Raw genomic sequence first — 13,569 nt, forward strand, 5'->3', positions numbered from 1 at the left:
TTCCAGGTGGTAGAATGCAATCAGTGGTGGAAAAAGTACCCAATTATCATACTTGAGTAAAGGTAAAGATACCTTAATTGAAAATGACTCCAGTAAAACACTCCTTGAGTAAAAAGTCTTAAAGTATTTGGTTTTAAATATACTTACAGTGGCTTGCGAAAGTATTACCCCCTTTGGCATTTTTCCTATTTTGTTGCCTTACAACCTGGAATTCAAATGGATTTTTGTGGAGTTTGTATCATTTGATTTACACAACATGCCTACCACTTTCAAGATGCAAAATTAATTTTATTGTGAAACAAACAAGAAATAAGACAAAAAAAAACAGAAAACTTGAGCATGCATAACTATTCACCCCCCCAAAGTCAATACTTTGTAGAGCCACCTTTTGCAGCAATTACAGCTGCAAGTCTCTTGGGGTATGTCTCTATAAGCTGGCACATCTAGCCACTGGGATTTTCCCATTCTTCAAGACAAAACTGCTCCAGCTCCTTCAAGTTGGATGGGTTCCGCTGGTGTACAGCAATCTTTAAGTCATACCACAGATTCTCAATTGGATTGAGGTCTGGGCTTTGACTAGGCCATTCCAATACATTTAAATGTTTCCCCTTAAACCACTTGAGTGTTGCTTTAGCAGTATGCTTAGGGTCATTGTCCTGCTGGAAGGTGAACCTCCGTCCCAGTCTCAAATCTCTGGAAGACAAACAGGTTTCCCTCAAGAATTTCCATGCATTTAGCGCCATCCATCATTCCTTCAATTCTGACCAGTTTCCCAGTCCCTGCCGATGAAAAACATCCCCACAGCATGATGCTGCCACCACCATGCTTCACTGTGGGGATGGTGTTCTCGGGGTGATGAGAGGTGTTGGGTTTGCGCCAGACATAGCATTTTCCTTGATGGCCAAAAAGCTCAATTGTAGTCTCATCTGACCAGAGTACCTTCTTCCATATGTTTGGGGAGTCTCAACATGTGTTTGGCGAACACCAAACGTGTTTGCTTATTTCTTTCTTTAAGCAATGGCTTTTTTCTGGCCACCCTTCCGTAAAGCTCAGCTCTGTGGAGTGTATGGCTTAAAGTGGACCTATGGACAGATACTCCAATCTCCGCTGTGGAGCTTTGCAGCTCCTTCAGGGTTATCTTTGGTCTCTTTGTTGCCTCTGATTAATGCCCTCCTTGCCTGGTCTATGAGTTTTGGTGGGCGGCCCTCTCTTGGCAGGTGTGTTGTGGTGCCATATTCTTTCAATTTTTTAATAATGGATTTAATGGTGCTCCGTGGGATGTTCAAAGTTTCTGATATTTTTATATAACCCAACCCTGATCTGTACTTCGCCACAACTTTGTCCTTGACCTGTTTGGAGAGCTCCTTGGTCTTCATGGTGCCGTTTGCTTGGTGGTGCCCCTTGCTTAGTGGTGTTGCAGACTCTGGGGCCTTTCAGAACAGGTGTATATACAGTGGGGGAAAAAAGTATTTAGTCAGCCACCAATTGTGCAAGTTCTCCCACTTAAAAAGATGAGAGAGAAAAATTTTCCAGAAAATCACATTGTAGGATTTTTTATGAATTTATTTGCAAATGATGGTGGAAAATAAGTATTTGGTCACCTACAAACAAGCAAGATTTCTGGCTCTCACAGACCTGTAACTTCTTCTTTAAGAGGCTCCTCTGTCCTCCACTCGTTACCTGTATTAATGGCACCTGTTTGAACTTGTTATCAGTATTAAAGACACCTGTCCACAACCTCAAACAGTCACACTCCAAACTCCACTATGGCCAAGACCAAAGAGCTGTCAAAGGACACCAGAAACAAAATTGTAGATCTGTACCAGGCTGGGAAGACTGAATCTGCAATAGGTAAGCAGCTTGGTTTGAAGAAATCAACTGTGGGAGCAATTATTAGGAAATGGAAGACATACAAGACCACTGATAATCTCCCTTGATCTGGGGCTCCACGCAAGATCTCACCCCGTGGGGTCAAAATGATCACAAGAACGGTGAGCAAAAATCCCAGAACCACACGGGGGGACCTAGTGAATGACCTGCAGAGAGCTGGGACCAAAGTAACAAAGCCTACCATCAGTAACACACTGCTTAAGCCAGTACATGTCCAGGCCCGTCTGAAGTTTGCTAGAGTGCATTTGGATGATCCAGAAGAGGATTGGGAGAATGTCATATGGTCAGATGAAACCAAAATAGAACATTTTGGTAAAAACTCAACTCGTCGTGTTTGGAGGACAAAGAATGCTGAGTTGCATCCAAAGAACACCATACCTACTGTGAAGCATGGGGGTGGAAACATCATGCTTTGGGGCTGTTTTTCTGCAAAGGGACCAGGACGACTGATCCGTGTAAAGGAAATAGCAAAGGGGGTGAATACATATGCACGCACCACTTTTCCGCTATCTATTTTTTTGCATTTTTTGAAACAAGTTATTTTTTGCATTTCACTTCACCAATTTGGACTATTTTGTGTATGTCCATTACATGAAATCCAAATAAAAATCCATTTAAATGACAGGTTGTAATGCAACAAAATAGGAAAACCGCCAAAGGGGATGAATACTTTTGCAAGGCACTGTAAGTATAAGTATCAAAAGTAAATGTAATTGCTAAAATATACTTAAGTATCAAAAAGAAAAAAAATAAGAAAAAAAAATCAAATTCCTTATATTAAGCAAACCAGACGGCATGTGTTTTCTTAATTTACGGATAGCCAGGACACTCCAACATTCAGGCATAATTTACAAACAAAGCATGTGTTTAGTGAGTCTGCCAGATCAGAGGCAGTAGAGATGACCAGGGATGTTGTCCTCTGTAGCTCAATTGGTAGAGCATGGTGCTTGTAACGCCAGGGTAGTGGGTTCGATCCCCGGGACCACCCATACGTAAAAAAATGTCTGCACACATGACTGTAAGTCGCTTTGGATAAAAGCGTCTGCTAAATGGCATATTATTATTATGTTATTTTGATAAGTGTGTGAGTTGGACCATTTTCCTGTCCTGCTAGGTATTCAAAATGTAACGAGTACTTTTGGGTGTCAGGGAAAATGTATTGAGTAAAAAGTACATTATTTTCTTTAGGAATGTAGCGAAGTAAAAGTTGTCAAAAATAAAAATAGTGAAGTAAAGTACAGATACCCCCCAAACACTACTCATCGGCCAGTTTATTAGGAACACCACCCCATTTACGAAAATGGATCGCTCTTACAGACAGTGAATCACGTGGCCGTGAATTGCTATATAAAGCAGGCAGACAGGGATCGAGGCATTCAGTTACTGTTCCATTGAACGTTAGAATGGGCAAAACGAGTGACCTAAGCGACTTTAAGCATGTTATGATCGTCGGTGCCAGGCAGTATCTCAGAAATGCCGCCTTCCTGGGCTTTTCACGCACAACAGTGTCTAGAGTTTACTGAGAATGGTGCGACAAACAAAAAATATCCATTCAGCGGCAGTCCTGTTGGCGAAGAAACAGCTTGTTGATGAGAGAGGTCAAAGGAGAATGGCAAGAATCGTGCAAGCTAACAGGCGGGCCACAAACAGACAAATAATGGCGCAGTACAGCAGCGGTGTGCCGAACAGCATCTCGGAACGCACAACTTGTCGATCCTTGTCACGGATGGGCTATTGCAGACCACACCGGGTTCCACCCCTATCAGCTAAAAACAAGAAGCAGCAGCTCCAGTGGGCATGTGATCACCAACACTGGACAATTGAGGAGTGGAAAAACATTGCCTGGAAAATGACAGCAAGTCCAGTTTACTTGAGTGGCCTGCACAGTCCCTAGACCTCATACCCAATAGAGCATCTTTGGGATGAGATGGAACGGGCAAAGGAGAGTCCGACCAGAACCTAATAAACTGGCCATTAGATAAGAAGGATGTTAGCCAATGGATGTCCACAGGGTCTGGATGGGTCAGCAGCAGGTTCGAGGGGGAGGTGAGCTCATGACGCACTGTGAAGATCAGCAGAAGAGAAGAAGAGTTGAGATGAATGTTCTTTGGATTTGACAAGCGTATCATTGCATAAGTGTCACAAATAAAAGACTATGGGTATTATTAGTGACATCTTACTTTTTAAGGTGTGATATGAAACATATGTTGTATTTCAAGCTGTTTTACCTACAACAGCTGCCCTTTCAGCTTATGTTGGGGCTTCTGTTGGGGCTTCTGTTGGGGCTTCTTTTAAATGTGTTGATTTCTTCTTCATCTTCAGGTTGAACTCGCCAAGCTGGAAAACCCCCAGAATTATTGTCTTTAAAAGCCAAACATTTTCTAATCTATCAAATCTTATTGGCAACATGCGCCGAATACAACAGGTGTAGACTTTACCGTGAAATGCTTATGAGCCCTTCCCCAACAATGCAGAGTTAAAAAGTATGATTCTTTAGAGCAAATGTAGTCACAAACCTTTTTCTTTAATTTCGCCTTCATCTCTTCGTCTGTCATTTTCTGCTCCGTCTCCCCGTCAGGCTTTATCTCAGCCTCTGGTTCAGAGAGGGCAAATAGGTCCGTTGCAGCCACTTTCGCCACAGAGTCTGCAAACAGTCTCTGCCATTCTGTCAATGATTTGTCCTCTGCTTCTGGTTCTGTATGACAAGGCAGTTTCCGCCTTGTCATATAGGTTCTGTTTACCTTGATGGATAAACCTGGGTTGTATATACCTCCTTTTTCTTCCAGTGTTTTCCCTTTTCTCCATTTTCTATTTTGGGGTCCTGTTCTAGAGGGTGCCTCAGAATCCTTTGTAGCCACCGGAGGGACCACAGAATGCAGTTTCTCCCCTTCTATGACTGCTTCTTCTTCTGGCTCTTTCTTGGTACCTGGCTCAGAGGGGGGCTCCTTGGCAGCCACCTGAGGAGTGTCTTTAAGCTGTCTCAATACACCTTTAAAAGCACGTTTGCGATGCCTCAAATTAAACGTATAGCGTTTCCTCTTTATAGTCCTCTTTGTTCTCAAATGGTTTAGTCCAACAGGTTTTGAGTCCTGGTTTATGCTGGGATCGACAAGTCTGGGCCACACAGTCTCTATGTCCTGTTCAGGGATGCTCAGGGATGGGTCTGGGTCCTGCACTTGTACATCCATGTTTGTGAACTGGGGGTTGCCAGTGGCCTGGGTGTATGCCTGGAAAAAGGTTTCTGAAGTGCCATTATAGTAATAAGGTGGGCAGTTAGGGTAGAGTGGATACCCAAGAGGGTTAGGGAGGAGGGGCATGGTACCATGGGGCATGGTACCAGGTGACACGGTACCAGGGGGCACGGTACTCGGGGGCATGGTACCAGGGGGCACGGTACCAGGGGGAAAGCTACACCCTGGAGGGAAGGCGTAGTGCCTGCTGTGGTATGCCATGTACTGAGAGTAGGTTGCCATCAAAGATGCATGAGGGTGTGTAGGATCGTTGGAGTATGGGTAAAGCCCCATGAAGCTTTCCTTGTCCCCATCCCAGTCTTTGCCTCGCTCCCACCATCTCTCTCTGTCCTTGTCTCTCTCAGATCTGTCTTTATCCCCGTCTTTCTCTGATCCGTCTCTGGTACTAGATGTTCTGTTTCTCTCAGATCTGCTCCTGTCCCACCCTCTGTCCCCGGCTCTAGTACTAGAGCGTATTTTTCTGTCTGTCTTCCACCATCTATACCTATCCAGGTGTCTGGTACTAGAGTGTCTGTCTCTCTCTCTGTTTCTCTCAGACCTGCCCCTGTCTCTCTCTCTGTTTCTCTCAGATCTGCCCCTGTCTCTCTCTCTGTCTCTCTCTCTGTTTCTCTCAGACCTGCCCCTGTCTCTCTCTCTGTTTCTCTCAGATCTGCCCCTGTCTCTCTCTCTGTCTCTCTCTCTGTTTCTCTCAGATCTGCCCCTGTCTCTCTCTCTGTTTCTCTCAGATCTGCCCCCGTCTCTGTCTCTGTCCTGGTCTCTGGTGCTAGAGCATTTGTATTCCTCGGCCTGCCGATGGCGAGGGGGGCTGGAGTTGGAGCTATCTGATAACAAGGAAATACTGTGACATTTGCATGCTCTCTCCTCTTTCTCGCTCTCCTTCATGCTCTCACTCTCCTGGTCTACCTTGTGTGAGGGTGCCTTCTCCTTCTCAACCTCCCAAACACTTTCCTTCTCGCCCCCCTTCTTCTCCCGGTCTCTCTTCTTCCCATACAGCCTCTCCTGGGTCCTGTCGGTCAGTTGGCCCAACTCCTCCACCCCCAGATCCAGCCCAATAGTCTGCAGCAGGCTCTGGATCTGTCCGTACTTCTGCTCATCCTCAGGCCTCACTTTCCTCTTCTCCTCCACCTGTGGAGACTTGGACTTCTGCCTCCCTTTCCTCTTCTCCTCAACAGGTGGAGACTTTTTGCTTTTTTGGATATCCTTAGCCTTAGCTTGGGCTTCGTCCAGGCTATGTTGCCCAATCTCTCCTTCTCCACTTTGTAAGAGACTGTGGTCCTGTGGCAGAACGCTAACTGCTGGGACCACTTTACTCAACAGACCCCCAAGCGGATTGGGCTGAACCCAATTGAGCCAACCTGGCGGGAGCTCATCAAACCGGGAGTGCCTTTTGCGAGAGGCCACCTTCCTCTCACTCTTACAGGTGGTCTCAGGCTGGCCATCAAGTGGAGTCGGCTGACCTTGTGGCAGTTCCTCTCCCACAGAGGGTAAATCCTTGAAATTGTTGACAATCTTTGAGAGCTTGTCGATGTCCACCCCTTTGTTGAGGACATTGAGGAAGTACTGGAAGCCCTTGGCTGCTTTGTCCTGAACGGTGGGATAAGACACCAAACGGGAGACATGAGGAAATATCAACAAATAACCATCCACTGCAACAGCTACATACATTTAAAATGTGTATGCTGGTCCGCTTCCTTAAGAGTGAGGTGACTCTCAAACACAATTGATCCCAGATATGCTACATAGTACATACCTCATTCACAGTGGAATTGCGTCGCTGCTCAAATAAAGCCTCCACTTTGAGTTTCAGAGGATGCTCCTCTTCATGGAAGTCCAGGGTAAGGTTGTTCTTCACTATTCTGTCTTTGAGCAGGATGGATTCGTTCATCCGTTCCACAAAGCTTTTGACCACTTTGGGAGGATGGAGAACAAGCTTGGGAGGTACCTGGTGGTAAGCAGCCTCCTGGAGTAAATTGAGGAAAATATTGACATTACCAGTACCACCAGTATCAGAGAATTAAACTAACCAAAAATAAAACATTCGATTTTTGAAACCATTCGATTTTGAGATGGGGGTGAAATCCAAAGTTGTGCTATTCATTGGCTATGTCATAGATAATCTGTAAATGATAAATATTGAGACATTACTAGCTCTAACACTTAAGCCAAAATGGCTTAAGGACAACAGATTCAAGGTATTGGAGTGGCCATCACAAAGCCCTGACCTCAATCCTATAGAAAATGTGTGGGCAGAACTGAAAAAGCGTGTGAGAGCAAGGAGGCCTACACACCTGACTCAGTTACACCAGCTCTGTGAGGAGGAATGGGCCAAAGTTCACCCAACTTATTGTGGGAAGCTTGTGGAAGGCTATCCGAAACGTTTGACCCAAGTTAAACAATTTAAAGGCAATGCTACCAAATACTAATTGAGTGTATGTAAACCTCTGACCCACTGGGAATGTAATGAAAGAAATAAAAGCTGAAATAAATCACTCTCTACACTATTATTCTGACATTTCACATTCTTAAAATAAAGTGGTGATCCTAACTGACCTAAAACAGGGAATTTGTACTAGGATTAAATGTCAGGAATTGTGAAAAACTGAGTTTAAATGTATTTGGCTAAGGTGTATGTAAACTTCAGACTTCAACTGTATGTATATGTGGTGATGTTGTGCTGTTGAGTTTGAGATGTAAGACAGTTTTCCTGAAAGGCACACACAATAAAGAAATAGAAGATGTATGACACTGATCAGGCCTATGTTGTCCCTGAATACTGATCTAAGGTCAGTTTGGTATTTTTACCTTCAATTGGTTAATGCAGAAGGGAAAAGGGGATACCTAGTCAGTTGTACAACTGAATGTATTCAACTGAAACGTGTCTTCTGCATTTAACCCAACCCCTCTGAATCAGAGAGGTGCGGGGGGCTGCCTTAATTGACGTCTACGTCATCGGCGCCCGGGGATCAGTGGGTATGGGACAGGGTTATGGGTAACAGATTCTAGATCTGCACTTGGGGGTTATTCTACTGCCTCTCCTTAGTCCATGTAAACAGAACAGTGCATCCAAACATCAGGAAATACAGTGGGGGAAAAAAGTATTTAGTCAGCCACCAATTGTGCAAGTTCTCCCACTTAAAAAGATGAGAGAGGCCTGTAATTTTCATCATAGGTACACGTCAACTATGACAGACAAAATGAGAGAAAAAAAATCCAGAAAATCACATTGTAGGATTTTTAATGAATTTATTTGCAAATTATGGTGGAAAATAAGTATTTGGTCAATAAAAGTTTCTCAATACTTTGTTATATACCGTTTGTTGGCAATGACACAGGTCAAACGTTTTCTGTAAGTCTTCACAAGGTTTTCACACACTGTTGCTGGTATTTTGGCCCATTCCTCCATGCAGATCTCCTCTAGAGCAGTGATGTTTTGGGGCTGTCGCTGGGCAACACAGACTTTCAACTCCCTCCAAAGATTTTCTATGGGGTTGAGATCTGGAGACTGGCTAGGCCACTCCAGGACCTTGAAATGCTTTTTACGAAGCCACTCCTTCGTTGCCCGGGCGGTGTGTTTGGGATCATTGTCATGCTGAAAGACCCAGCCACGTTTCATCTTCAATGCCCTTGCTGATGGAAGGAGGTTTTCACTCAAAATCTCACGATACATGGCCCCATTCATTCTTTCCTTTACACGGATCAGTCGTCCTGGTCCCTTTGCAGAAAAACAGCCCCAAAGCATGATGTTTCCACCCCCATGCTTCACAGTAGGTATGGTGTTCTTTGGATGCAACTCAGCATTCTTTGTCCTCCAAACACGACGAGTTGAGTTTTTACCAAAATGTTCTATTTTGGTTTCATCTGACCATATGACATTCTCCCAATCCTCTTCTGGATCATCCAAATGCACTCTAGAAAACTTCAGACGGGCCTGGACATGTACTGGCTTAAGCAGTGTGTTACTGATGGTAGGCTTTGTTACTTTGGTCCCAGCTCTCTGCAGGTCATTCACTAGGTCCCCCCGTGTCGTTCTGGGATTTTTGCTCACCGTTCTTGTGATCATTTTGACCCCACGGGGTGAGATCTTGCGTGGAGCCCCAGATCGAGGGAGATTATCAGTGGTCTTGTATGTCTTCCATTTCCTAATAATTGCTCCCACAGTTGATTTCTTCAAACCAAGCTGCTTACCTATTGCAGATTCAGTCTTCCCAGCCTGGTACAGGTCTACAATTTTGTTTCTGGTGTCCTTTGACAGCTCTTTGGTCTTGGCCATAGTGGAGTTTGGAGTGTGACTGTTTGAGGTTGTGGACAGGTGTCTTTTATACTGATAACAAGTTCAAACAGGTGCCATTAATACAGGTAACGAGTGGAGGACAGAGGAGCCTCTTAAAGAAGAAGTTACAGGTCTGTGAGAGCCAGAAATCTTGCTTGTTTGTAGGTGACCAAATACTTATTTTCCACCATAATTTGCAAATAAATTCATTAAAAATCCTACAATGTGATTTTCTGGAGAAAAAAAAGCTCAATTTGTCTGTCATAGTTGATGTGTACCTATGATGAAAATTACAGGCCTCTCATCTTTTTAAGTGGGAGAACTTGCACAATTGGTGGCTGACTAAATACTTTTTTCCCCCACTGTAAATCTATTCATAAATACAGATGGAGGACATAAATACAACAAGGACATACCTTTGAGCGACATTCATTGGTCCATGCCCACTTTCTCAAAATGGTATTCACCCTCACTTTAAGAGTAACATCCTTATTGTAAACATTTTCTGTGAACATTTCAAGGTCCTTGTCCTTTGTCTTCTGTTTAGGGATGGCGTTTGCTTCAGGCACAACCGTTTCCATAGCAAGAACAGCTTTCTTGCGGGCTATCTGTTCCTCTATGATCTCCAGCTCCATCCTCTTACGAAGGAGCTCCAGATCCTCCACACGGAGCGCCACTTGTGCGCCGCCCATGAGTCTCCCGGTCGCGGCCGGCTGCGACAGAGCCTGGATACGAACCAGGATCTCTAGTGGCACAGTTAGCACTGCGATGCAGTGCCTTAGACCACTGCATCGCAGTTCATCTGAATGTCACAATGGATGTATTTGGTTGCATTCTGTCAACTGCTTTTTACTCATAATTACTCATTCAGCAATGATTGGCTTTTAGCTGGCTAGTTATGCTACAAGTCCATCTCAATGACTGTTCGCATGCTAGGTAGCAATTGATGCATCAGGTGGTTGACAGGGATAACAGTAATATAGCCGTGACATTCTAGAAAAAACTATAGGCCTATAAGAACACAAAAAATATTATGAAGCGTACAAGTAGGTAGACACTTTATATCTAGCCTATTTGGAATGGGTGTCAATGGCACAAATCCATTGTATTAATCGGGGGCCATGGTTTTCTTGACTTCCTCCTTATGATTATTTTGCCGGTCTCTATGTTTTGTTATGGCTACATACCTCCTCATTGTTGGGATAGCGTCGTTGGTTCGTTAAAGCCCTCACCCTCAGTCTCAGAGGATGGGCCTCTTCATTTTCTAGGGAAGCGCTAATCATCATCTCCAGTGCTCGTATTTTGTTTCGTTTTTTCGGCTTGGCAGGGGTATCCTGGAGGAAAATAGAGACAATATTTTAGTATGTGTAATGCAGTTGCCCCTGAATAGTGATCTAAGGTCCGTTTTTATTTACCTCTTAATGGTTAATGTAAGTTCCAGGATTTGGGTAACTGATCCTAGATCTGTGTTAGGGGAAAGGGGGGGGCATTGGTGCATTTTTTATTTTTGCTATGCATAAGCCATAAACAATAAAGGCTTTCTTTTTTTCCACTACACGCTAGTGCTTTGATTTTCTGCTTTTTTTTTGGCATTGTTTACTATCCAGCAACTTCTTTTTGATCTATCAGGGAAGATCTATTCATAACAGTGTTGAGGTCAATTCGGAATGTAATTAAATTCAACCCATTAATTGAAATTCAAATTTGAATTGTTCACACCCCACAGGAAGCAGAATTTGAATATACTTTTTAATAAAGGAAGTAGAATTTTAAATAAATTCAACTGTGACATGAATATATGAGTCTCAATCCTTTGACAAATTATTTGCCAAAGTCACCTGCCACCTCTTACTAAAGAATACAGATACCATTTTAAATGTTAGTTTGATTAAAACTCAATGATGTCAAACAGTATTTTGTTTGTATTTTTGTCATGAAATGTTCCCTTCCATTCTGGAGTGTTTGATCTAATGCATTCTGAGAAATGTATGTTTTTCTATCATTACATTTAATAACATTTAAAGTGAATGATTTTTTTGTTGTTGTCATTTTTAGCAGACGCTCTTATCCAGAGCGACTTACAGTTAGCCCCCTGTGAGCCAACTGAGCTACAGGAGGCTCTAAATTATTACAGACAACCTACATAATTATCTTTGAATATCTCCAGACCACTAATTATAACTTGTTTTAGGAGGTTGAGTTTTAAAAATGAAATGTTTTAAGAACATGTTTAGCCCAGGGGTTTAGCAGTATAGCACTTTCCCACCCTGCGTCTTATTTCCCGACCCTAGACTGTGCCTGTTTGGTGACACTTTTCCCACGTCGGAGGGAATTTCCGTGGTTGGTAGACGGTTCTGATTTGCGTTGCCAAGCAGTGCCCAGGAAATAATTCAATTCAATTGATGGATGCTACCTTCCCTCCCCTCCAAATCAAACTCAAACACGGATTCCATGTTGTGTTATTGCTTTGTGCACACGCTTGTCTGTGTTTTACACCTGTATGTCCCAACTAATCAGCCTTGCAATAAGGGTGCTGTGCTGCAACAGGCAGGAAGTAGAAAGGGAGTGCGTGCGCGCAAACATTGACATTCATACTTGATTTTGTGAGGGATGCCGATTTAATAAGAACTGTGTTCCGACTATGGATATATCTTCCAACGTCAGACACACGCTGCTAAAACAGTTAGTAATTTCAGCATGACTTAACTTAAACAATTCTCCAATGACATGCCCCAAGACCGAATGTTAGATAAATGTACTTACAAGTTATGAACTGTATACATGACGACGAGCTTGTAGGGCTAGAACATGTCAAACATAGTATTGGTCACCATACATGATGTCAACATCAACATAATGATGTATGGAATAAATGATCTATTAGAATTATATTGAATTCAATTCTACAGACAACTGAAAGGGGAATTCGACCCAAATCTAGATTTTACATGAACTATCCCTTTAATTCAAATTCAATTCTGCTTCCTGTGGTGTGGCCAATTCAAATCCAATAATTTTATGGGAATTAATGACCAATTAGCAATATAATTCAGAATTGACCCCAACCCTGATTAATACATTCAGAACTAATAGGTACATACCTTCCGAAGTAGGTAACCTACCGGTGTTCTTCTGAGCTTATTCACAATGTCCAGCACCCTCTGTTTAAGAGGTAGGCGTGACGACTTGTCCGCAACATTATTGTATCTTTTGAATGTTATATTGTTCACCTTCCTCTGTTTAGACATGCCCTTTGCTGTTGTGGACGCAATCTGTGATTTAGGCATGTCCTTAGCTCTGTGTTTAAGCTCTCGCATAGCAAGAACAGCTTTCTTACGAGCTATCTTTTCCTCTATGACCTCCAGCTCCTTCTTCTTACGAGCGAGCTCCAGGTCCTCCACACTGGGCTGCACAGGATCCCCATCATCTGTGTCTGGGGAGAAGGGAGCACCGCTACCCCTCAATGAGCCTTTGCTCCAGCCTCTGGACGATGGGTCCATGCTGTAGTTCATAGCAGAGGAAGCACCATTCTCTTCCCAACCTTCTCTAGTCCTCCTCATGCTGGAGTATTCACTGTAGGGCTCTCTGGCCATACCCTGGCCGTTGCCTCTCTTCTCAAGGCCATTGTCCCATTGTCCTGAGCTCGGTTCTCCGTACTCCCTCCGCCGACTGTACCTCTCTGGTTCCTCATACTGCCTCTGTTGACTGTGCCTCTCTGGATCCATTGGGTATATCCTGCCAAGGTGCCTGAGCTGGGCTGACATTCCAGATTCACTGCACATAATAAAGAGGTGGTGAACTTTACTGTGTGTCAACTATATAACAGTAAGTATGTGATGTGGTTGATTATGCTATATTAGATGTTCTTTGCCCCGATATGCATGTTCAAGGCAAGACAAAAGGACTCAAACTAATTAACAGGCTTCTAAACAAACAAATTGAGTTCCAATATATAGGTAATTGCATTTCACTTATATAATGCTAGCTTGCTTGTACGTTATTGTTTTGAATGCTCCCGAGTGGCGCAGCGGTCTAAGGCACTGCATCTCAGTGCTTGAGGCGTCACTACAGACCCCCTGGTTCGATTCCAGCCTGTATCACAACCGGCCGTGATTGGGAGTCCGCACAATTGGCCCAGCGTCGTCCGGTGTAGGCCGT

The 13,569-nt window shown here is 43.7% G+C and overlaps 1 protein-coding gene across 2 annotated transcripts; it reads right to left on the minus strand.

Moving 5' to 3' along the window:
* Nucleotides 1-3,751: 3,751 nt before the first annotated feature.
* Nucleotides 3,752-5,723, minus strand: LOC123485903. Of its 2 annotated transcripts, none has more exons than XM_045217032.1 (3): nt 4,407-5,723; nt 4,123-4,227; nt 3,752-3,952 (listed from the first exon to the last, which is right to left on the minus strand). In XM_045217032.1, the coding sequence occupies exons 1-2, from the start codon at nt 5,412-5,414 to the stop codon at nt 4,141-4,143; spliced, it is 1,095 nt and encodes a 364-aa protein (XP_045072967.1). In that variant the 5' UTR covers nt 5,415-5,723; the 3' UTR covers nt 3,752-3,952; nt 4,123-4,140. The 2 variants fall into 2 exon arrangements, with proteins under 2 accessions (XP_045072967.1, XP_045072966.1); XM_045217031.1 differs by having other exon boundaries at nt 4,119-4,227.
* Nucleotides 5,724-13,569: the final 7,846 nt, after the last annotated feature.

The sequence above is a fragment of the Coregonus clupeaformis genome, unplaced genomic scaffold (genome assembly GCF_020615455.1).
Source record: "Coregonus clupeaformis isolate EN_2021a unplaced genomic scaffold, ASM2061545v1 scaf0896, whole genome shotgun sequence".
NCBI classification, from domain to species: Eukaryota; Metazoa; Chordata; class Actinopteri; order Salmoniformes; family Salmonidae; genus Coregonus; species Coregonus clupeaformis.